General features: G+C 40.6%; 1 protein-coding gene across 1 annotated transcript in view; it reads left to right on the forward strand.

Annotated features, from left to right (window-relative positions):
• The window catches only part of LOC141259500 (dynein axonemal heavy chain 5-like), a 482,742-nt gene that overhangs the window by 15,032 nt on the left and 443,140 nt on the right, over nt 1–24,570 (forward strand). The window contains exons 3-7 of the mRNA XM_073675609.1: nt 5,057–5,302; nt 8,165–8,316; nt 17,382–17,555; nt 19,922–20,126; nt 22,525–22,739. Coding sequence (XP_073531710.1) covers nt 5,057–5,302; nt 8,165–8,316; nt 17,382–17,555; nt 19,922–20,126; nt 22,525–22,739 — 992 coding nt within the window. The remainder of the gene's footprint in view (nt 1–5,056; nt 5,303–8,164; nt 8,317–17,381; nt 17,556–19,921; nt 20,127–22,524; nt 22,740–24,570) is intronic.

Genomic DNA, 24,570 nt, shown 5'->3' on the forward strand with positions numbered 1-24,570 from the left:
TGTGCACAGCACATGCGGATCATCATTGGGGAACATGGCAGACCTTCTACCAAGCGTTTTTTAAGCGTTTCTGCAGCGGAATTGCCGCTGCGGAAACGCTTAACGCATAGTGGGCACACAGCCTAAAAAAAATTATTATAATTAATATATTAATATTGTGCCAAATTAATTTCACGTGAACTATCACATGATCTATCACAGGGGATCATGTGACATGTGATACATCAGGTGTGTGGGGGGGGGTGTGTGTGTGTGGGACATCTGTTACTACCTCTCCAGTACAGTCACTTCAGCTGACTTCGATCAATTTGCTTGTAAAAGATCTCCTTTAGATTCACAGCAGATTCTGCCACTGTGCAATATGTACAGTGATAGCGCCCTCCTTTGCCGCCTCTGGGCAGAAGTAATGAGCCCGCAACAGAGTGCACTATCAGTGCACATTCTAAGATTACCAAGCGTCATGCAGGAAAACCATAGACCAGCGCTAGTCACTGCTCTATCTATAATCTTAGAACGCGCACTAACATTGCGATGTCTTACTGTTACATTTCTAGTGATACCTGTAAAGGGAATCCGAGAGCAGATTTTTGCTATGTAATCTGAGAGCAGTGTGTAGGGGCAGAGACCCTGATTCCAGCGTTGTATCACTTACTAGACTGCTTGGTGCAGTTTTGATAGAATCCCTGTTTTCTTTGTTGTAGATGTAGCAGTGATCAAAATGCTGAAATGTGTCTAACACCAAGCACATTCCTAATTGGCAGCTTCCTGTGTACACTGCATTATCAGCAAACGGACAATCAGTAGTTGGGGTGGGATTACACAGATTAGCCTGACTGATTTTCATTTGAGACCTAGTCCTCAAGTGATAATCTCCTGCTGATAAAACACTAATGTACTGAAACTACAAGAGCAAGACCGGAAGGTGCTCCTTGTGTAGATCAGACAGGCTATGGAGTGTAGGTATGTTAGTACCACTTATCTGTCCTTGTGGCACCTAGCAGGATAAGAACTATACAATCCTCTGAGAAAAAACAATATAAATCTAGTATTGCTGTAATAGCACCGACCCGAAGAATAAAGTCGTCTAATCACTTATACCACATGAGGAATCGCGTAATAAATAAATAAAACCAATTCTTGACCTACAATTGATTTGTTCATTCTGTCTCCCAAAGATCGCAGTAAGGCTCTGCTCACATTTATCCTGCGCTCTATGCTGAGCCCTTACACCGGGGTTTCCGTGTAAATCTCTGAAATATGTGATTCAGACGGAACCCCCGGCAGAAGATTCCCTGTAATGAGGCAGATGGAGACACTGTGGACGCCGTCCGGACAATGATCCAGCGGTGTCAGTCTTTTTAAGCGTGCATAAAAGCGCTGTCGGCCACAGTTTTGTGCACTTTCTGAAAAGAAGGACACTGCTGAACAAAGGCCAGACGGAGTCCAGAGTAACTCTGCTGCCTCATTACAGTGATTGGATCTGTCAGGCGTGTAATCGGAATCACATCATTCGCCAATTTAGATGGAAAACCAGATGTAAGTGCTCAGCGTAGAGCGCAGGATAAACGTGATCCAAAATGTTATGTAAAATGTTCCCAATAAAAGCTGCAACGCAATCCACAAAAAAAAGCCCCCACTCAGGTCCGTCATCTGTTAATGGAAATATAGGGGGCTTCCACGTTACTGGTAGTAGAAAGGCTCTGGAAAAGTGAAATGGCTCCCCTCAAAAGAAATTCAGCAAATTCTGCACTCCCAAACACAAATGGCCATCTACCTTCCTTATCCCCACAGTGTGCCTAAACCACATTTAGCATCCACATGTTTGGCATTTCTGCAGTGATGAGAGCCCGCCTAATTTACGGGTGCGTGTGTCCAGAAGCACGAGCTGGACATAATGTACTGGTCACTACAATGTACTGGGCACTAAAATATCAGATTTGCAATTTTCACTCAGCAACATCCACTGCGGCGTGTTTCTAGAAAACACCCTTGGAGTCAGATCATCACTACACCTGTAGATAATTTCCCAAAGGGGTATAATTTCCAAAATGGTGTAATTTGAGGGGGGATTCTGCTCTCCTAACACTTAGGGCCTCTGTGAATGGAGCCTGCCTACTATTCTGGGAAAATCTGTGGTTCAGGAGATAAATAGCACTCTGTCCCTCCCGAGTCTCGCCGCGTGGCTAAGCAGTACTGTACAGCCGCATATTGCCACATTCTGCAGAAATTGTGTGACAAATTTTGGTGCCATTTTTACCCATTTTCCCCTGTAAAAATGTAAAATCAGGGGCTGAAACAAAATTTTTGTGGTAAAAATGTAATTATTATTACTTCACTGCCCAATGGTATAAAATTCTGTGACACACCTGTGATGCCAATATTATGATCCCTGCACCCTTAGATTAATTAATTGAGAGATGGAGTCACTTACGTGGGGGTCTGCTATTCTGGCACCACAGAGCCTCTTCCAGTGGGTTATCGAAACTGCAAACCATAACAGAAAAATCTGCACTCTAATATTGCGCTCCTTCCATTCTGAGCTTCCCACTGTGCCTGAAAAGTATTTCCCATTTACACATAGGGTATTGGCGTACTCAGGAGAAATTGCAAAACAAACTGCAAGGTCCATTTTTTCCTATTAGCCCTTATAAATATTAAAAACTTGTGGATAAAACAGCATTTTAGTAGTAAAAATGTAATTATTCTTTCTTCATTGCCCACTGGTATAACAATCTGTGAGACACCTGTAGTGTCAACATGTCAGTGCGCCCCTAGATGAATTCATTGGGGGGTGTAGATTGTAAAATGTGGTCACTTATGGGGGTTTCTCCTGTTCTGGCACCTCATGAGCTCTGCCAATACAACATGGCACTCTCAAACCATTCCAGAAAAATCTGAACTCCAATATGCCGCTCCTTTTCTTCTGTGCTTTGCACTGTGCCTCAAAAGTAGTTTTCGACCACATATGGGGTATTGGTGAACTCAGGAGAAATTATGTAACAAGTTTTATCATTCCTTTTTTTTCCTTTTATCCATTTTGAAAATTGAATCCTTGGATCCAAAGCAACATTTTAGTAGAATAAATTATAATTTTCCATTGACTCAGCCCAATGCTATACAATTCTGTGAATCACCTGAAGGTGAAAAAGGCTCACTACACCCCTAGTTGAATTTCTCAAGAGCTGTAGTTTCCAAAATGAGGTCAGTTGTGGGGGGTTTCTGCTGTTTTTGCGTGTCAGGAGCTCTTCAAATGTGACATGTCATCCGCAATCCAAAATTGCGCTCTAGAATTCAAATGGCACTCCTTCCCTTCCAAATCCTGCAGCGCGCCAAAACAAATTGAAAATTTGGGGCTAAAGCAATATTTTTGTGAGAAAAATGTATTTTCAAGTCTTAGCCTTATAAAATTCTGTGAAGCACCTTGAGGCGTGTAGTTTCCAAAACTCAAATGGCGCTCCTTCCCTTCCAAGCTCTGCTGTGATGCTGAGTCACTTCTCAATGTGACGCTGAGTCACTTATGAAGGACAAGCTGTGAGTCGCGGAAGTCAAGGAGTAAGAGGTCATAAGCCAGGAGGCTGTGCCATAAACAGAAGGGTGAGACATGAGGCATAGTCAGATCACGGTCTGGGTCACAATTCCAAGAAGGTAGCAGATCAAGACAAAGGGGCTAGGCGAACAGATGGTCAAAGGCAAATCCAAGGTTGAGCAAAAAATATCAGAATATAAGAACTCAGAGCACAGAGCAAACACAAACCACTTGAGTTGTGTTACATCTGGCAATGTTCATATCATTGCCCGCTAGCTAAATAGCCAAGTAATAACCTAGAACGGGCAAAAGCTGGAGGTAATCCCACAGGCCAGGCCAGACTGGACAGCTGAGCTGTCATTCACAGTACTGACAGCTCAGCATGCCCTTGCCTCAGATTTGGCGTCTGAGCTGTAAATCACAATCCGGACAGCTCAGCATGCCCTTGATCCTATAGGGCGGCTGAACGGTCACTCACAGAGTCCTTAGGACACTGTGAGTGGTGGAATCGTGACACCTGCCGTCACCCAAAAAGTAGTTTTCCACCACTTATGGGGTATCACACAACAAATCGTAAGGTCCATTTTCTCCTTTTACCCTTTAAAAATAAAAAAATTGGAGTTAAAGCAACATTTTTGTGTGAACAATTATTTTTTCATTTTCAACCAGTTTTCATTTTTGCCAGTTCAAGGTGCTCACAGCACACCTAGATAAGTTCCTTGAGGGGTGTAGTTTTCAAAATGGGGTCACTTGTTGGGGTTTTACTGTTTAGGCACATCAGGGGCACTGCAAAAGCAACATAACGTCCGCTAGCTTTTCCAGCCAGTTTTGCGCTCCAAAAGTCCAATGGCTCTCCTTCCGTGCCCTCCCGTGCACCTAAACAGTAGTTTTCCACTACAAATGGTGTACTGGCATATTGAGGAGAAATTGCACAACAAATTATATGGTCCATTTCCTCCTGTTTCCTGGGGTTAAAGGAACATTTTTGTTAGTAAGATTAAAATGTTCATTTTTTCCTTCCACATTGCTTTAATTCCTGTTAAGCACCTAAAGAGTTAATAAACGTACTGAATGTTGTTTTGAGCACTTTGAGGGGTGCAGTTTTTAAAATGAATTTACCACTAGCATAATGTACAACATGTCACGAAAAACACTCATAGAATCACTGGGATACGTTGAAGCGTTCCAGAGTTATTACCTCATAAAGTGACACCGGTCAGAATTGTAAAATTTATCGTGGTCAGGAAGGTGAAAACAATCTTCGGGGTGAAGGGGTTAACATACAAATCAGATTTAAACAATAGATCATTTTGTGATTGCACATTCCCTTTAATGTATTATATGTAAGGTGTTCACAGAATGTAAAATCTCTTTGGAGAATTAAGTTCAGTCAGATTTCTCCAATGTTTTTGTGCAGTCATAAATTGTTCAGAATTGTTTAATTATTGGATGATGCAGAAGAGGTTAATCCATGTGTGGGTAGGACTATGAGTAACCTTGACCTCTGCTATTTCTCTTTATTTTGTTCAGATAAATCATGATGTTGATGCTGGTTTGATGGAAAAAGAAATTCTCTGTGGTGAGATAAAGGAAAACCCAGTGGAGAGTCTTCGATGCTTATTGAATGATTTATATATTCCACTTCTGCGTGCTCAAAAAGAGTGGGGATCCTGCAGTCAGGAGAACGTGGCTAGTTTTCTTTCAGGCCTAGAGAAATATGTATCATCTATTGACGAAGCAGCCACTGTAACTAATTTAGAAAAACACCATATCACAGTACGTAAAAACAGCAACCAAAAAACAAAATTTTTCTAATTTTGTTTTTGGGTGATTTATTAGCTAAATAATAATGTCCAAGAGAAAACAGACCAGTTATATTTCACTATGTGGTCTTAGTCTTTTAAAACACATGCATAGAAATCTTTTACAATACATATTGCACAAATTGGTATGATTTGGATTACAATATGACATGATTTGGTCTGAATACAGTCATGGCCGAACGTTTTGGCACCCTTGAAATTGTTCCAGAAAATGAAGTACTTCTCCCAGAAAATTATTGCAATTACACATGTTTTGTTGCACAATTGTTGATTTCTTTTGTGAGTATTGGAACAACACAAAAAAAACTGAGAAAAAAGGCAAATTGGACATCATTTCACACAAAAAAACCAAAATGGGCTGGACAAAACTGTTGGCACCTCTCCAAAATTGTGGGTAAACAACTTAGTTTCAAGCATGTGATGCTCGTTCAAACTCCTCTATGGCAAGTAACAGGTGTGGGCAATATGAAATCACACCTGAAACCAGATAAAAAAGGGAGAAGTTGACTCAATCTTTGTATTGTGTGTCTGGGTATGCGCCACACTAAGCATTGGAGAACAGAAAGAGGAGAATTGTCTGACGACTTGAGAACCAAAGTTGTTGAAAAATATCAAGAATCTCAAGGTTACAAGTCCATCTCCAGAGATCTCTATGTTCCTTTGTCCACGGTGCGCAACATAATCAAGAAGTTTACAGCCCATGGCACTGTTGGTAATCTCCCTGGACGTGAATGGCAGAGAAAAATGGATGAAAGGTTGCAACGCAAAATAGTCTGGATGGTGGATAAGCAGCCCCAATCAAGTTCCAAAGAAATTCAAGCTGTCCTGCAGGCTCCGGGTGCTTCAGTGTCAGCGTGAACTATATGTCAACATTTGAATGAACTAAAACGCTATGACAGAAGACCCAGGAGGACCCCATTGCTGACACATAGACATAAAAATGCTAGACTGCAGTTTGCCAAAATGTATGTGAGTAAGCAAAAATCCTTCTAAAGGCCCCGTCACACTAAGTGACGCTACAGCGATCCCGACAACGATACGACCTGTCAGGGATCGTTGCTGCGTCGCTATGTGGTCGCTGGTGAGATGTCAAACAGTCAGATCTTCCCAACGACGCAGCAACGATGCGGCGACCCGTAACGATCTGTATAATGATGCACACCTATGTGTTTCTGTGTCTGAATCGTCAACAAGGTCGTTGGTAAGGTGTCAAACACACCGATGCATGCTACCCAGCGGGGCCTCAACGATCAAAAAAAGGTCCAGACCATTCCGACACGACCAGCGATCTCACAGCAGGGGCCTGGTCGCTGCTAAGTGTCAAACGTAGCGAGATCGCTACTGAGGTCGCTGTTGCGTCACAAAACTTGTGACTCAGCAGCGATCTCGCTAGTGATCTCGCTTAGTGTGACAGGGCCTTAAAAAAGCGTCTTGTGGACAGATGAGACCAAGATAGAGCTTTTTAGTAAAGCCAATCATTCTACAGTTTACCGAAAATGGAATGATGCCTACAAAGAAAAGAACACCGTACCTACAGTCAAATTTGGTGAAGGTTCAAAGATGTTTTGGGGTTGTTTTGCTTTTTCTGGCACTGGGTGCCTTGACTGTGTGCAAGATATCGTGAAATCCGAAGATTGCCAAATGATTTTGGGTCGTAATGTAGTGCTCAGTGTCAGAAAGCTTGGTTTGCGACCTAGGTCATGGGTCTTCCAGCAGGATAATGACCCCAAACATACTTCAAGAAGCACTCAGAAATGGATGGAAACAAAGCACTGTAGAGTTCTCAAGTGGCCAGCAATGAGTCCGGATCTAAATCCTATTGAACTCCTGTGGAGAGATCTTAAAATTACTGTTGAGAGAAGGCAGCCTTCAAATATGAGAGACCTGGAGCAGTTTGCGAAAGAGTAGTCCAAATTTCCAGTGGAGAGATGTAAGAAGCTTGTTGATGGAAGCGATTGATTTCAGTTATTTATTCCAAAGGGTGTGCGACCAAATATTAAGTTGAGGGTGCCAACAATTTTGTCCCGCCCATTTTTGGAGGTTTGTGTGAAATTATGTCCAATTTGTCTTGTTTTCTATGTTTTTTGTGTTGTTCCAATACACACAAAGGAAATAAACGTGTAATTGTAATAATTTTCTGGGAGAAATACTACATTTTCTGGAACAATTTCAAGGGTGCCAACACTTTCGGCCATAACTGTATATAGAAGTGTTATATCTTATGCCACAATATTACTTTTGTTAATGGGAATCTGTCACAAGGTTTTTACTAACCCAAATGAGAACAGCATGATCTAGGGGCACAAACTCTGATTCCAGCAATTTATATCATTTTCTGGACTGGGCTGCATGCTGAAGTTTTGATAAAATCATTGTTTTATCTGCTACAGATCTCTGAATGCTGAGCCCTGTATTATCTCTCCTATACAACTGATTAACAGCTTTCTGTAGACACTGTGCATAGGCAGAAAGCTGCCAATCAGTGGTGGGGGCAGTGTTATATTGAGCTCATGAATATGGAAGACTACATGGCAACAAGTTTACTACTCCTAGTGATAATCTGCTACTAATAAAACCGTGATTTTATCAAAACTACAGTAAGCAGCCCAGTAGGTGACACATCACTTGAATCAGGATGTCTGTCTCTATATTTTACTTCTCTCAGATTAGGTGGCAAAAACCTGGTGACAGTTTCCTTTTTTGTAAACAGAATGATCACTAATGAGATCACACAGACAGAAAGTTAATTAGTTTTGTTGTAATTTCATCCCAAATTGTTTCATTCCTTGTGACTGGATGCATTTTGTTGCTGCAGATTTTGAAGAGACCACAGAATATTATCAGTCCTGACTTTTTACTACAGAGATCTGCTGTTTTAGACCCAGAAATAGTCGGCGAAAACGAAACACTTATTTCTGAGTGGATAAAAACCATTGATCAGGTTTTGATGGAAGCCGTGGATGAAAGGTAAATTTGTTTAAGAAGCAAAAGTAGAGAACTGAGGAACATCTTTCAATATAGCGATATTTTAGTATAATAATACTACCGTTTTTAGAAATATTTGAGGTGAGAAAGTTTAGCTTAAAACCCTGATATGCTATAATAAAGCATATAGTAATAATATACTAATATAGTAATATCCATTGCTTTCTATATATTACAAGTAGACAGTCAAGCATACAGAGGAAAAACGATCATAGTCACATGGAGTGCGGTTGTGACTGGGCTAACGAGGCACGGCGGCTGTGCTGCTGAAGAAGCTCTCCATCTTTCATGCACAGCTTAGCAGGCCCAGCGTAGAGACGTGACCAAACTGAGTCACATGTTTAGTTTGTGATAGTGACTGGTCCTTCATGGTACTGTGTTACTCACCAGTCCTGGCACAAGCACTGGGCCTGGCTCCCTTCTCCAATGGCCCCTTTCCCTTGCAGTTCGTCCACCCCCGGTATCTGGGTTTAACATAATCACCTTTGGCTTTTTAAGTCTGTCTTTGGCCAAGTGTTGGGTATTATTTAGCATTTTTTCAGTTGTCTTAACTTTGTGAGGAGTTTACTACTACTTCTTTTTTATTATTGTTATAGGTTCTATATGCTTTATTAATCCTTAGAAAAAAAATAAACAAAACAAAATACCTGGAGTTTCCTTATCACCTGAAAAGACACCCATCTTTTGATGCTATCCCTTAGATTCCTAGTGCTTCACAATAGTATTCTTGTTATTTTCTAAAACAGCCATAAAATAGGAAGTAAAGAAAGAAAGAAAGTCAGAAAAAAAAAGAATAAAAAGAATGATCAAGGCTGGGGAGCAGCAGGGATGGGGTGTGCAATACCCGCCCATCAAATGTATTAATAGTGTTTGTGATCCTTGCTCCAGAAATGTAACTTCTGTCCTCTACTGAAGTAACATCTCTGTGAAGGCGCATGGAGGCAGATGCCACCAAAAAGATGTGCTAAATTCAAGTGGTGTGTGCCTGTTTATGAATTCAACGCATCTTATTCTTGCTCGCTCCTCAATAAGACTATTATATTCCAGAGTTTGGATGCTCCGGGCCTTTCTTAGTATTCAATCTCTATCTTTAAGGATATGGTTTTAAAATGTTGTGAAGCACCTGTGGGTTCATACATGCTCACCACACCCCTAGAGAAATGCTTGGATGGGTGTAGTTTCCAAGATGGGGTTGTCGGCAGGTTCTGTTGTTTTGGCAACTCAGCAGCTTTTCAAATGCAACATGGCGTCCGGAGTCTATTCATGACAAATGGGCACGCGAAAAGTCAAACAGCGCTTGTTACTTTCCAAGCCCTGCCATGTGCCCAAACAGTAGTTTTCCACCAAATATGTGGTATCGGTGTACTCAGGAGAAATTGCACAACAAATTGGATGATTCATTTCGTACCTTTGTGAAAATGAAAAATATGGGGCTAAAGCAACATTATTGTGTAAAAAAACATCATTTTTCATTTTTACGGTCCAATGTTTTAAACACCCCTAGATAAATTCCTTGAGGGGTGTAGTTTCCAAAATGAGGTGACTTGTGGGGTGACTTCTGCTGTTTTTGGACTTTGGGGATTCTTCAAATGTGACATGGGGTCCGCAATGTATTCCAGCCAAATCTCAGCTCAAAAAGTCAAATTGCGCTCCTTTCCTTCCAAGCCCTGCTGTATCACCAAACATTAGTTTCCCACCACATATGAGGCATTGATGGACCCAGGAGAAAGTGCGCAAAAAATGGATTGTCCTATTTTTCCTGTTAACTTTGTGAAAATTACAAATTTTAGTGAACTCCTTTTTCAATATTTTCTTCCACTTTGCTGTTACTCCTGTGAAGCACCTGAAAGGTTAACAAACATCCTGAATGCGGTTTTGAGTACTATGAGGGGTGCCGTTTCTACGAAAAGGTCCTGTTTGGGGTTTTCTGACACATAAAACCCTCAAAGTCACTTCAAAAGTGAAGTGGTCCCTAAAAAAATAGGATTTGTAAATTTATTAAAATAAATCCGAAAATAATTGTTTAAAAAATGATTGTGGCGACCTGTAAAGACAGGCGTCACAAATATCTGTGAACTCTGATGGTGTGAGAAGTCAATTCTTCAGCCATTTTTACATACACCGATGTAATTAGTGTAAGGGCTATTGTGAAGTCTGGTGGATGGCAGCCCCTACAGGAGAACTACTAAGCCGAGGAGAAGCAACCCTGCGCCCCTGGAATTGAGTGGTGCTAAAGATCAAGTAAGCCAGCCAGTGCCTTTTCAGTGGTCATAGTCGGGACTACAGTGAAATCTGTGCAGCCACATGGCACATTGGGTCCTGCGCGGTTCAACAAGTGCCCAACTGCCAGATGACGTCAGTTAGGGATCAGACAAGGGATGTCTATATACGATCCTTAGTTGTCAGTGGTGGGAAGAGAGCGGAAGTACTTTCCTGTTAAGCCTGAGGTGCTGTGGATTGGATGTCAAGGTCCAGGTTGAGAGGAGAAGTTTAGTGCACAAATAGTTCTATATGCAGCCTGAGTGAGGAGAGCTGCTACACATTGTAGGTATAGAGCTGCATTCATCACACCATGAGGGGCTGTTGGCTCAGTATACTGAATAACTGTGGCGAGCTGTAATCATCATCATCAACTGCTCCAGGAAAAAGCGAGTTTTTCTTCCTGTTGCACCTGAAGCCTGCTTTCCCCTTTTTTATTCTGCTGTGGACGGCTGGCCCAACGGCCGGCGAGGCCGCCATGACAGTTGGCTGCCGTTAGGGCCCGGCTCGATGAAGGCCGACCCAGACATGATGCTGACATAAAGTAGACATATGGTAAATATTATTTATTAATTATTTTGTGCAGTATGACTAGTTGTTTTTAAGGAATAAAGATTAAAAGTTCAAAAATTGTGAATTTTTTAATTTTTTTGCTAAATGAGATATTTTTATAAATAAATTATATTGACCTAAATGTACTGCTATAATGAAATTCAATTTGTCATGAAGAAACAGTCAGAATTGAAAAATTTGGGCTGGACAGGAAGGTGAAAACAGGCTGTGGGTGAATGGGTCAAAGAGCATCTGGAAATGGGGTTCATCTGAAAGTCTATATTTCTGGACGGTCTAGGCTAATTCTTTGCAGAGAAGAAAGACGAGTCTCTGAGGCCATACGTAGACTATCAGGATCTGTTTAAACTCATGCTAAAAGACCGTTACTTATTTCCATTCATCTCTGAGCTACCATCTTCACCAAATTAGATCTATGTAAAGCTTATAAGTTTATAACCTATTCTACATTAAAGATGGCGAAATATAGCAAGGTTGCTAACCATCCAAAAATTCCTGGACAGTCCGTAAAAATAGGGCACTTTTTTCACCTGTCCGTAAAAAAAAAATTGGGGTGTCCTTGACTTTTTTGAAGCTGGAGAGACAGCACAGATTATTATGATGGTACTTGTATCATCTTTATACAGTTCACACTGAAGGCAGCTAATGTATAACATAGGATTTACGGTCTATAGATATGTATCACTTAATATATCTTCATAATACCTTACGGTCATCTAATGCATCTGTAAAAAAAAAAGTTGTCTGTCCATGATTTTTTGAGAAGCTGTCCAGAAAAAATAAAAATATAAAGTTTGCAACACTGACAAATAGAAGACCATGATCTACATCAAGGGTCTCAAACACGCGGCCCGCGGGCCGCATGCGGCCCCTCCGGCTGCTTCATGTGGCCCACAGGCACATAGACCCCGTAATGATCGCGGCTCACTCCAGCAGCCGCCGACATCAGCGCTGTAGTGCAGTGTATTGCCGTGCAGAGACCGGCTCTCTGCACAGCAATACCAGTGCCAGCCGCAGGCCTATCAGAGGCTAGCAGATGACATCTGCGCATGTCAGTGACGTCATACGCACTGGGACGCAGATATCAGTTGCTGGCCTCTGATAGGCCGGCGGCTGGCACTGGTATTGCTGTGCAGCGAGCCAGTCTCTTCGTGGCAATACACTGCACTACAGCGCTGATGTCTGCGGCTGCTGGAGAGAGCCGCGATCGTTACGGGGTCTATGTGCCTGCGGGCCACAGGTGCAGAGAGGACGCCGAGGGAACGGAGGACAGAATCTTTTTTTTTTTTCTCTGTCATGTCTATGTGAAATAGTATGGGGGACGATGACCCTGTGCGCAGTATGGGGGGACGACGACCATGTGCGCAGTATTGGGGGGGAAGACGACCCTGTGCGCAGTATGGGGGGACGACGACCCTGTGCGCAGTATGGGGGGACAATGACCCTGTGCGCAGTATGGGGGGGACACGACCCTGTGCGCAGTATGGGGGGGACACGACCCTGTGTGCAGTATGGGGGAGGGACCCTGTGCGCAGTATGGGGGGTACATGACCCTGTGCGCAGTATAGGGGACGACGACCCTGTGTGCAGTATGGGGGACGACGACCCTGTGTGCAGTATGGGGGGGTTGGGACCTGGATGTGGGACATGTCTGCAATATGGTGGACCTGGATGGGGGACAAGTCTGCTATATGGGGGACCTGGATGGGGGACATGTCTGCAATATGGGGGACCTGGATGGGGGACATGTCTGCAGTATGGGGGACCAGGATGGGGGACATGTCTGCCATATGGGAGACCTGGATGGGAGACATGTCTGCAATATGGGGACCTGGATGGGGGCATGTCTGCAATATGGGGACCATGTCTGCAATATGGGGGACCTGACTGGGAGACATGTCTGCAATATGGGGGGACCTGGATGGGGGACATGTCTGCAAGATGAGGACCAGTTCAAAAGGTGTATAGAAAATAAAATTTGTCATGCAAATAATGCGGCCCCCCAAATTAAATGTTTTTTCGTGTGCGGCCCATATACCCAGCTGAGTTTGAGACCCCTGATCTACATGATGGTCATTATACATATCTTGTCATACCTTTTGGATTACGCAATTCACCGGCTATGTTCCAGCACTCGACGTGCCCTTGGAGACACACACCCCTTAATTTGTTGAGTAGGTTCTCCTGGGAACAGAAATGCCATATGTGTGAACATAAAAGGCTGTTTAGGCTCAGAAAGGGAGGTTTACCATTGGGATTTGGAGTTTGCATTTTGTTGGTTTGGTTCATGAGCGACATGGTACTTTTTCACAGACTTTCTGCTGCCAGTACCGTGAAAATATATAGAATATCCTAACTTGGATGCAACAAGTAGTTAAGGGAATCATGATCCCAACAAGATTAGACATAGGGGACTCCTAAATAATACATAATACCTACAGAATAGTGGAGTATATGAACCCCAATAAACTAGACAAAGAAAATATAATATAAAAAAGTATAACAATTTTATTAAATGTCACCAGAAATATTAAAAACACATATAACATACCTTTTTTATATATATTTCTGCCATCAGAGTTGGATGACCACTTTTTTTTGATGAACAAGCCATAGTTTATAGTTTGGTTGTAGAAAGATTTTTGATCACTTTTTGTTCCATTTTTCACAGCATAGAGGTGAAAAACAGCAACCGTGGCAAAATGTTTTCTCTTTTTTTATGGCGTTTACTGTATAAATTAAAAGCTAATGTTGTTTGGTGACTTGATGCTTTTCTAAAAATATCAAATTTATATTGCTTTTTATGTTTTACTATTTATGAACAATAAATTTACTTTGAAAATATTCTTTTTTTTTCTGCCGACAGTGCTCATTTTTTATAGGATGAACTGTAGTTCCTAATGTTACCATATTGGGGTACAGTGGCATGTAAAAGTTTGGACACCCCTGGTCAAAGTTAGTGTTATTGTGAACAGTTAAGTAAGTTGAAGATGAAATGATCTCTAAAAGGCCTGAAGTTAAAGATAACAGATTTCCTTTGTATTTTAGGCAGAAAATATTTATTTTTTAATCTTTTACATTTTAAAAATGACAAAAAAGGAAAATGGACCAATGCAAAAGTTTGGGCATCCTGCATGGTTAGTGCCTAGTAGCACCCCCTTTTGAAAGTATCACAGCTTGTAAAAGCTTTTTGTAGCAAGACAAGAGTCTTTCAAGTCTTGTTTGAGGGATTTTCATCCATTCTTCCTTGGAAAATCCTTCCAGTTCTGTGAGATTCCTGGGTCGTCTTGCATGCACTGCTATTTTGAGGTCTAGCCACAGATTTTCATTGATGTTCAGAAGAGGGGACTGTGAGGGCCATTGTAAAACCTTCAGATTGCAGCTTTTGAGGTAGCCTATTGTGGATTTTGATGTTTGTTTAGGATCATTAACCATTTGTAGAAGCCATCCTCTTTTCAACTTCAGCTTTTTTACAGATGGTGTTATGTTTGCATCAAGAATTTGTTGAAATTTTATTGAATCCATTGTTCCCTCTACTCGTGAAATGTCCCCTGTACCATCGGCTGCAACACAACCCCAAAGCATGACTGATCCACCCCCATGCTTAATAGTTGGCGAGATGTTATTTTCCTGAAATTTGGTGGCCTTTTTTCTCCACACATAACTTTGATCATTGTGGCCAAAGACTTCTATTTTAACCTTTTCGGTTGACAGAACTTGTTTGCAAAATGTATCGGGCTTGTTTAGATGGTCTTTTGCATACTTATGATGCTGAATTTTATGGTGAGGCTGCGGAGAGGCTTTCTTCTGATGACTCTTCCATGAAGGTCATATTTGTTCAGGTGTCTCTGAACAGTAGAACAATGAACCACAAAGCTAGAGTCTGCTAAATCTTTCTGTAGGTCTTTTGAGGTTAAGCAGGGGTTCTGATTTGCCTCTCTATCAATCGTACGAACAGCTCTCACTGAAATTTTGCTTGGTCTTCCAGACCTTATCTTGACCTTCACTGTTCCTGTTAACTGCCATTTCTTAATTACATTTCAAACTGAGGAAAGGGCAACTTGAAAACACTTTGCTATCTTCTTTTAGCCTTCTCCTGCTTTATGGGCCTCCACCATTTTCATTTTCAGAGTGCTAGGCAGCTGCTTAGAATAACCCATGGCTGCTGTTTTTTTGGCATAAAGTTAGAGGAGGCTTGGTTTTTATAAAGCTGGGAAATTTTCATCACCTGGCATTTCCTAACGATGGTAGTGAACAAGCCATAACCCTAACAGGCTAATTAAGGTCAGAAACCTCGGTCAAAATTATCAAAGCACACAAATCTCCAAGGGTGCCCAAACTTTTGCATAGGCCCATTTCCCTTATTGAAATTTTTTAAAATGAAAAAAAAAAAAGACAAAATATATATTTATTTGCCTAAAATGCAACTTAAATATGTCATCTTTAACAATATGCCTTTTAGAGATCATTTAATCTTCAACTTGCTTAACTGTTCACAATAACAGTGATTTTGACCAGGGGTGCCCAAACTTTTACATGCCACTGTATATGTAGCCTTTTTATTGAATGTTATATAATTTCTTCTGAGGGGGAAGTAATAAAAAGCAGCAATTCTGGCTTTGTTTTTTTTTACAGAGTTTACCGACGCGCGCATCAATACCTATCTATATGTATGTATGTGTATATTGTAGGGCAGCGCTAGTCATCATGCTGGGGGACACTCGCTGCACCGGGTCAATTAAAGCACACCAGCCACGTTTTTCAGTTTTCACACTTCAGCAGTTTATTGCACTTCATAACTGCTTATCACACAGTCCATCTTAGTGGCTCACCGGCATATTACACACATAACATTCGGGAGCCTTTCCAGCGACAGACACGTCCACTTGGCTCCAGTTACAGCCCTCAGCTAGGCAACAACATAAATGTCCATATAAGGCAGTGTTTTTTTTACCTTTGGCGGGTTTCAGCTGCTTCAGGTTTATTCTGCCACCACTATGGCTTTACGGCTTCCCAGATGGGGGTCTCCAGTTCTCGTACCATCCAAGGCTACTGGTATGCTTACACAGCCAACATCCAGCCTCTGCATTTCAGGCTCTTGCCTTCCAAGCCTCTGGCCCTCCAAGGCTACTGGGATCGCTTACACAGCTAAGGATCCAGCCTCCGCCTTTCAGGCTCCACCAGGCTTCAATAGGCCTCACTAGGCCTCTCACTCTAGCGGTGTCCCACACGGGAACAGGCCTCATGCCTTTTCACACCCTGTCTCAAGACTACCAGGGTTTATATATCCTGTAGTACACACCCACAGGACCTGTGCTGATGTCACAGTCATGTGATCAGCCATTCTGTGTGCACAGGACCTGCACTATGCCACAGTCATGTGACCAGTCACCTGAGGGGGAGGTATATGGTCAGCCAAAACACATCCTGGACCACTACCGTAATGCTGCAAGTCGCTGCATTACAATATATATATATACATATATATATATATATATATATATAAATAAATAAATATATACTTTTTCTTTTACTGAAAAAAAGTATGACGATTATATTTTATTTCATACATTAAGATCTTTTTATTTTTATAAAACTTGTTTTAATATTTTTTCACTTAGTCCCTTAATAGAAGTTCAAATTTCAACAGTATGATCTCTATGGTACAATTTTTCATGTACTTGTTTAAACACGGACGTGTGAAGGAGGCCTTAGTTTCACACTGACATACAACCTAATAGACCCTGCTTTTGGCAAGGCCTAATAGGCTTCTGTAGATGACAGATCCTTGTTTGACTTCTGTCTGCTCATCTTGGGAGAGTGCCAATTAGGGTACATCCACACCCTCCTACCTCTGTAAAACACTTATCATTATAAACATTGGCTTATACAGGGTTAAACAATCACAATTAGTGCTAGAACAGAGTGTGGCCATGGCAGCAGAGTGTGAACAGTAACATACAGCATCTGAGTCGGCGCCATCTCCATGCCATATATGATGCGCTTTGCACTTTACAGCTGCACTGTACATGTATGGTGCTCATCACTAAGAGGTTAAAGGATATCCATATAAACATCACTAACATTCAGCAGAGAGTTAACAATAGTTTATGAACAGAGAAACGCTTTTTTTCCCTTAAATTATTAATTAAAATAAATGTTGGATTATTCTTACTATCTGTCTTTTACTCTCATTTTTTGTTTCTTTTTTTCTTCAGAGTACTAGATATAACCACATCACCCCTGACTGAACTTGACCGTTGGCACCACAGACAGAAAATTTTAGGTTTAATAATTGAACAATTACGAGGAAAAGAGTGTAAATCTGTGATTGGTATTATGATTTCAACAAAATCGCGTCTTCTAAAAAGATGGAAAGCCGTTGATATCAGGTTAGGACATTTTGCTATAAGATTCTTAAGAAGTCATATAAAAATATACAGTATTTAATTGTATAGTGACATAGAAAGTACAGATGACCAATGAGAGATTTTATGTGTTCCTCTGTACCTGCTCAATAGAAATAGTGCTTTATAGACAAATATGTCTTCAGATAATGACCTATTGTGTAAATCTGATTTTTATTGTGAAATTTTTTTTTTATGTTTTTTTTTTATCTATTTTCTACTAGTTATATAAAAAAAAATCTGAAAAGTTGTAATTTTCAAACGGGTCAATCCAGGGTCGTCGTGTCCAACCCCCTGCTCAATGCAGGATCTACTAAACCATCTCAGACAGATGTCTGTCCAGCCTCTGTTTGAAGACTTCCATTGAAGGAGAACTCACCCCCCTCTCGTGGCAGCCTGTTCCACTCATTAATCACCCTAACTGTCAAAAAGTTTTTCTAATATCTAATCTGTATCTTCTCCCTTTCAGTTTCATCCCATTGCTTCTCGTGTTTCCATGTGCAAATGAGAATAAAGCTGGTCCCTCTACTGTGTGACAGCCCTTCAGATATTTGTAGACAGCTATTAAGTCTCCTCTCAGTCTTCTCGTTTGCAAGCTAAACATTCCCAAATCCTCATTATTATCATAGACAGGATTACAATAAAATATAACACTTCTTTACTCAATAGATAACACAGAATCCATCATTCACAATAAGTGATGTTATTGCTCCTCCTGTTTCCATCATAATAACCTGTGTGCTGAAGAAAGCATGCTTATTAACCCTTTAGTGGAAAATGATGTACATGTGCATCAGTGTCTTGGTCCACGCGTGTGGCAGGCGCTCAAGAGCTGAGCTGCCTCCAGACACTGTAGATGGCAGCTATGTTAAATAGCCATCATCTGTCTCTAACAGCAGCAGCCCTAGCAGAGCTCTGAGCCACAATGACCGCAGGAACCGATGGGTTACTATGGCTACCCGAGGGCCTGCTGAAGGCCGTGGTTGCTGCCATCTGAGTACTCCTGTGAATCTTAGCCATAGATGTTCGCTATATATTGAATACTGCAATACTGCGGTAGTATAAGTGATCAGACGATCAAAGGTTCATGTCTCCTAAGGAAACTAAAAGATAAAAAATTAAAAAAAATAAATACATTTTTTTAAAAATATTTATAAATGCTCAGCACATAAAAATTTGTATCAGCCCCGAATAAAAATGAAGAAGTTGAAAAAAACTAAAAAAAATGTTTGATATTGACTTGTCCATAATAGCCTTGTCTATCACAAGATAACATTAATTAACCCAAACAGTGAACTCTGTATGGAGGAAAAAAATGCCAGAATTGTGGGTTTTCAGTTACGACACCTACCTACAGAAAAAAAAGAAAGCTGATTACAATTTTGTATTTTCACAAAATGGGTATTATTAATACCATGAGTTCACCAAGTAAAAGACAAGCCCTCAGAAAGCTCCATCGACAGAAAAAATAAAACATTACGGTTATTAGAAAATAGCGACACAAAACTCATTTTAAATTAGATTTTTTTTCACTATTTAAATAAAAAAAAATCTATACAAATTTGGAATTACCATAGTCACATTGACATGAGAAACATATTTCCATGTCATTTTTACCATACATTGAATAACGCAAAAAAAATTAAAAACTTTGGCAGAATTGCAAGTTTTTCACCCTTTCATCATACCTTTTTTTTCACATATTTCAATACACTGTATGGCAAAATGCATGGTGTCATTCAAAACTATAACTCACCTCGCAAAAACAACCCATCATACAGCTACGTAGATGGAAAATGTAAAAAATACGGCTCTTGGAAGAAGGGGAGGGAAGAATGTAAACATAAAATGAAAATTGGCTGTGGACACATTCTCTCTCACTCTGAGGGTTCGCTCACACTGCCGTATATTCTCTGATGCGAGAGAATTGGGCCGATTATGCTAATGACACTCGGATCAAACTCTGTCAGAGTTTGATCCGAGTGTCATCTGAGTGTGATCTGATTCTCTCACATGAGACAATCGCAGCACAGGTGTGGAGAAGAAGGTGGAGAACTTAATTTCTCCATCTTCACCATTGTCTCTGTGAGTGTACATCGGACTGCACTCGGATGACATCCTTGTGCAGTCCTATATTTCATACGCACCCATACACTTGTATGAGTGTTAGCCAATAAAACATCGGATAGCAGTTGGTCGTGTTATACGCCATTGTGAGCTAGCCCTTAAAGTCAGACATTCAACATAATTAGCTGTATACATTATTATTATTATTTATTATTATATATATTACATATTATTACATTATTATATTATTATTTAAATGCATCATGCAACTTTTTCTCCTTCAGTATTACAGAGGCAATGAATGCTACAAAGGATCGGGTGAAGTATTTAGAAGCCCTTCATCGTCATTTTAATGCTTTGAATACAGACAATGACCCAGAAAATCTTATAAACGGTATTCTACCAGGTTTCTTCAATAGCATCCAACAAATGGAGATACTATCGCAACATTTTTCTAAGAATGGATATCTGGGATTACTGCTTACAAAGGTGCAAACTGATAATATGATCAATATATTAATTTGTTCATTTGGAATATCCTGCTAATGTGATGTTTTTTTACAGGGCTGAGTTCAAATGATCACATATTGGTAATAGTGCAATCTGTTTTGTTTAAAGGGAACCTGTCATCAGATGCACGTTGGCTGAACCAAGGGCAGCATGAAATAGACCCTGACTGCACGATTGCAGCGGGTACTGTATGTTTTAATCTGAAATGCTGCACCATTTTCAGAGTTAACATATTTATAAAAGCCAGATGGGAACTATGTGTATTGGCTGTGCAGTCCAAGACTGGCCCCTGGCACCTTTTGACAATTTCCCTTTAAATTATATATGTATAGTATGAAAATTTCTCCTTATGGAAAGTGCAAAGCTGTCGTAAGGAAACTCATAGGCCATGTAATGCTCCTCTGGGAATTTAAATATGCAAATAGCCTCCTCAAAGAGGAAGAAGACTTAAACTCTGGCGTGACCTATTGGATGTAGTAATTCTAAAAGTCAATATCGACCCTTTAACGAGCCTTGCCATATGACTTAGAAGAAGAAGCCAAATCAGAAACTCCATTTTCAGACACATGTTTCAGGGTGTTTGCCCCTCCTCAGTGTGAAGAAGGAGATCTGATCTGACTAGGTGTGAGGCCTCTGACTATGGGTATAAGGGGGAACATCTCTCCTTGTGGAGAAGCATCCAATAGGTTGCGCCGCTGGAGTTCTAGTCCTCTTCAACTCTGAAGAAGCTATTTGCATATGTATAGTAAAGCGTTGGTAACCAGCAAGTAAAGGTTTCCACCTAAATCTACTTTTTAAAAATGTAATTATTGTGGCAGTAAGAAACAATGAAAAACTGAGTTTGAGTACTGTGAGGCCTTCTTGTATCTTCTATACTATTAGGCCTCAATCAGACATCCATACATAACATGTTTTTCAGGAATAAAATATATATATTATAGTCTATATTGCTGACTGATGAAACACTGATGGTAAAATCTGAAACAGTGAACAAACACCGATGAAGTCCTAAACACAGATGAAAATTGGACAGTTTTTTTTTGCAGATCAGTAAAATCAATGATGTCTGAATGAGGTCTAAAGCTGGAAATCACATATGTTTTTTAGAATTGCAGAGAAAAACAAATGGAAAATATGGGGAATTTACCAACAATTTAGCGCCAGTTTTCTGGCATCAAATAATCACAAATTGAAGCCCGTGTTTTTGTTATCAATTTTATAACTTTTTGCCAGTTTATGTTACTTTTGAAATTTTGGTGTGAAAGTGTTCACTCCTTTGCAACCATATCATTTAAAATACATCATATGAGGCAAGTGGCCAATGGTGCGGGCTCAGGAATTTAACCCGCACCATTCCCAGCAGATGCCAGCTGTGTTATACAGCTGTCATGTTACTGTAATAGAAGCAACCAGAGCTAGCTTCAATCAATCACTGAAGTTTAACCATTTAGATGCTGCAATCAGTCACTGACAAAGCCATTGAAATACCTTGGGTGAATAATGGGTTACCAAGGCATCCAGGGCCTGCTGACGGCCCCCATGGCTGCCTTTTTAATTTATATTTGAAGGCTTTGAGAATGGTAAATGTCTATTTAACTGTATATGGCAATACTGCCCTATATAGTATGAGTGATCAAATGATCACAGATTCAAGTCCCATAAGAGGACTAAAAAACAAAGTAAAATAAAACCTGTTTTAACAAAATATTAAAATAAGAGAAAAATATAGAACTGCAGAATGAACGCAATAAAAAAAAACTTCCCCACAATATTACCCAGCTTGGATTTTTTTTTCTCATTTTCCAGTACATTATATTTTAAAGTGATTGGTGTCATTAAAAACTACAATGAGTCCTGAAAAAAAACAATTCCTTACAAGTCAACAGAAAGATAAAAAAGTTATGACTCAAAAAAAAGGGAGGACAAAAGAAAGGCACAAAAACAGAAAAATTGTCTAGTCTGGAAACGGTCAAATACAAAATAACACATTGTTAGCGAAATTGGAAGATATCTTTTGCCACATCCATTTACGTTTTGCTTGCCTTTACACGCATGTATAGTCAAGTCGACCTGTATAGGATTATTGTTAACAAAACTAATATCCTTACTAATCCTAATTGATCCTGTTGATATAGAGTGGGGTTTCGTTTCTAGTGTTTTTGGGAGCAAGAATAGCAGTATAGACTATAATATTATTTCTGTCAAAAATATGTGAACAGACACAAAACTTGATCAGAACCTTATCTATAATTTTATTAAGAAAGTATGTATCCTGTATTTATCTCATTGTACTTACAAAAAGTGGGAGCAGGTCAGAATCAAATTTATTACTTATTTACTTTAAATAGATTTTAACAGTGTGTATTTTTTTATTTAGGTATCAAATCAGTTGGCTCTAAATAGCAAGTCTTTCCTAAAAGAAATTATTTCAACAGAAGATTCAAATGATCGACTTTGGAAAGTTATTAAAGAAGAAATTATGAAAGACCTGAAGGAAAAAGTATCAATGAGTGGTGTCAGAGAAGAAAGAATCCTTAAAAAAGAGAAATTAAAAATAAAGATGTTAAAAATTGACAGTGGTTTTTATGAACGGTAAGAGATAAGGAAGGAAGAACACATAAGTGCTCATATTAGTCACACCACATTATTATATCACATAATGACTAGTGTTGAACGATACCTTGCGATATCGGTAAATATCGGATCGGATTGGATCGGACCGATACCCAAAAAGTATCGGCTATCGCCGATTCCGATACCGGAACCCAATGCAAGTCAATGGGACAGAAATATCGGAATAAAAATAAACCCTTACTTTCCTTGTAGGTTAATTCTACATGAAGGAAAACAACTAAGAATAATGCAGAATGTATTGGGGGAGGTGGGGGAGACAATAAAGGCATAGAGGTTTAGCCCAATCAAATGGAATAGCAGGAATTAATATTAAGTTTTTTTATATTTTGTCAGATATTTATGTTTCACTACTTCCATGCTCTTCACCTTCTTTTTTACTTCTCCCACACTTTCTCCTTCATCATCCTCAGCATCTTTTTCATCTACTTCTTCTTCACCTTCTTCTTCTTCTTCTTCACCTTCTTCGTATTATTCTTTTTTTTTTTACATTCTTCATATTCTTCTTATTCAACTATTATTCTTCTTCATATTCTACTTCTTCATCTTCTTCATATTCTTCTTCTTCATCATATTCTTATTTGTGGCATTCCTGTAGTAGTTGTTATCTATAAAAGTTTGAACATTACACCTTTCGTTCTGCCCTTCACAAAAGATTTACAACAGGATTTGTCCGCGTTCAGTTTGGCCTGCAGCAGCAGGTCTTTTCCAGGGGCACCACGAGGAGGAACGGACTCACCCCCATACACTGCTTAGTCATCTTCTGCTTATAATTTATATAATATCTTTTGCTCTGATTTTTAGTCTTATGCTTAATGTTCTTCCGCTTTTTGTTCTGCAGCTTCTTGTACTTCTGCTTCTTGGTTTTCTGTCTCATGTTCTTCTGTATCTTGGTGGTTGTCTTCTTGTTCTTTGTCCTCTTGGTCATCTTCTTCAGGGTCATCTTCTTGGTCTTCTTCGGGGTGGTCTTCAGGGTCGTCGTCTTCGGGGTCCTCGTCTTCTTCGGGGTGGTCTTCAGGGTCCTCGTCTTCGGTGTCCTCGTCTTCTTCGGGGTGGTCTTCAGGGTCCTCGTCTTCAGGGTCCTCGTCTTCGGTGTCCTCGTCTTCTGCGGGGTGGTCTTCAGGGTCGTCGTCTTCAGGGTCGTTGTCTTCGGGGTCCTCGTCTTCTTCGGGGTGGTCTTCAGGGTCCTCGTCTTCAGGGTCGTTGTCTTCGGGGTCCTCGTCTTCTTCGGGGTGGTCTTCAGGGTCGTCGTCTTCAGGGTCGTTGTCTTTGGGGTCCTCGTCTTCTTCGGGGTGGTCTTCAGGGTCCTCGTCTTCAGGTCCTCGTCTTCAGGGTCCTTGTCTTCTTCGGGGTGGTCTTCAGGGTCCATCATCTTCAGGGTCCTCGTCAGTGAGATCCAGAGTGATTACCAAGAACCATTTCAAAAAGCTTGAACTTGGAAATGTAGCAGAAGGTACAAGAAGGCTGAGGAACTGCCGAGAACCAGCTGATGGTACTGGAACCCGGATGGGTAGCAGAAGGTACAAGAGCCAATGGAACTACCGAGGACCAGCTGACGGTACTGGAACCTGGTTACTAAGCAGGAGGTACCTGTGCCACAAAGCACTACCAAGGACCAGCAGACGTTGGTGGAACTTGGATACAGAGAAGGAGGCACCTAAGCCAAAGGCACTGCCGAGAACCAGGTGACGGTACTGGAACCCGGATGGGTAGCAGAAGGTACCCATGAAAAAAAATTTGCAAGGCCGCGAGCCGGCCGCAGTTACCGAAACCCACAGTCCTACAGGGGGTG

This window comes from Phyllobates terribilis, unplaced genomic scaffold (genome assembly GCF_046119375.1).
Source record: "Phyllobates terribilis strain yellow unplaced genomic scaffold, ASM4611937v1 Scaffold_3__8_contigs__length_932513732, whole genome shotgun sequence".
Taxonomy (NCBI): domain Eukaryota; kingdom Metazoa; phylum Chordata; class Amphibia; order Anura; family Dendrobatidae; genus Phyllobates; species Phyllobates terribilis.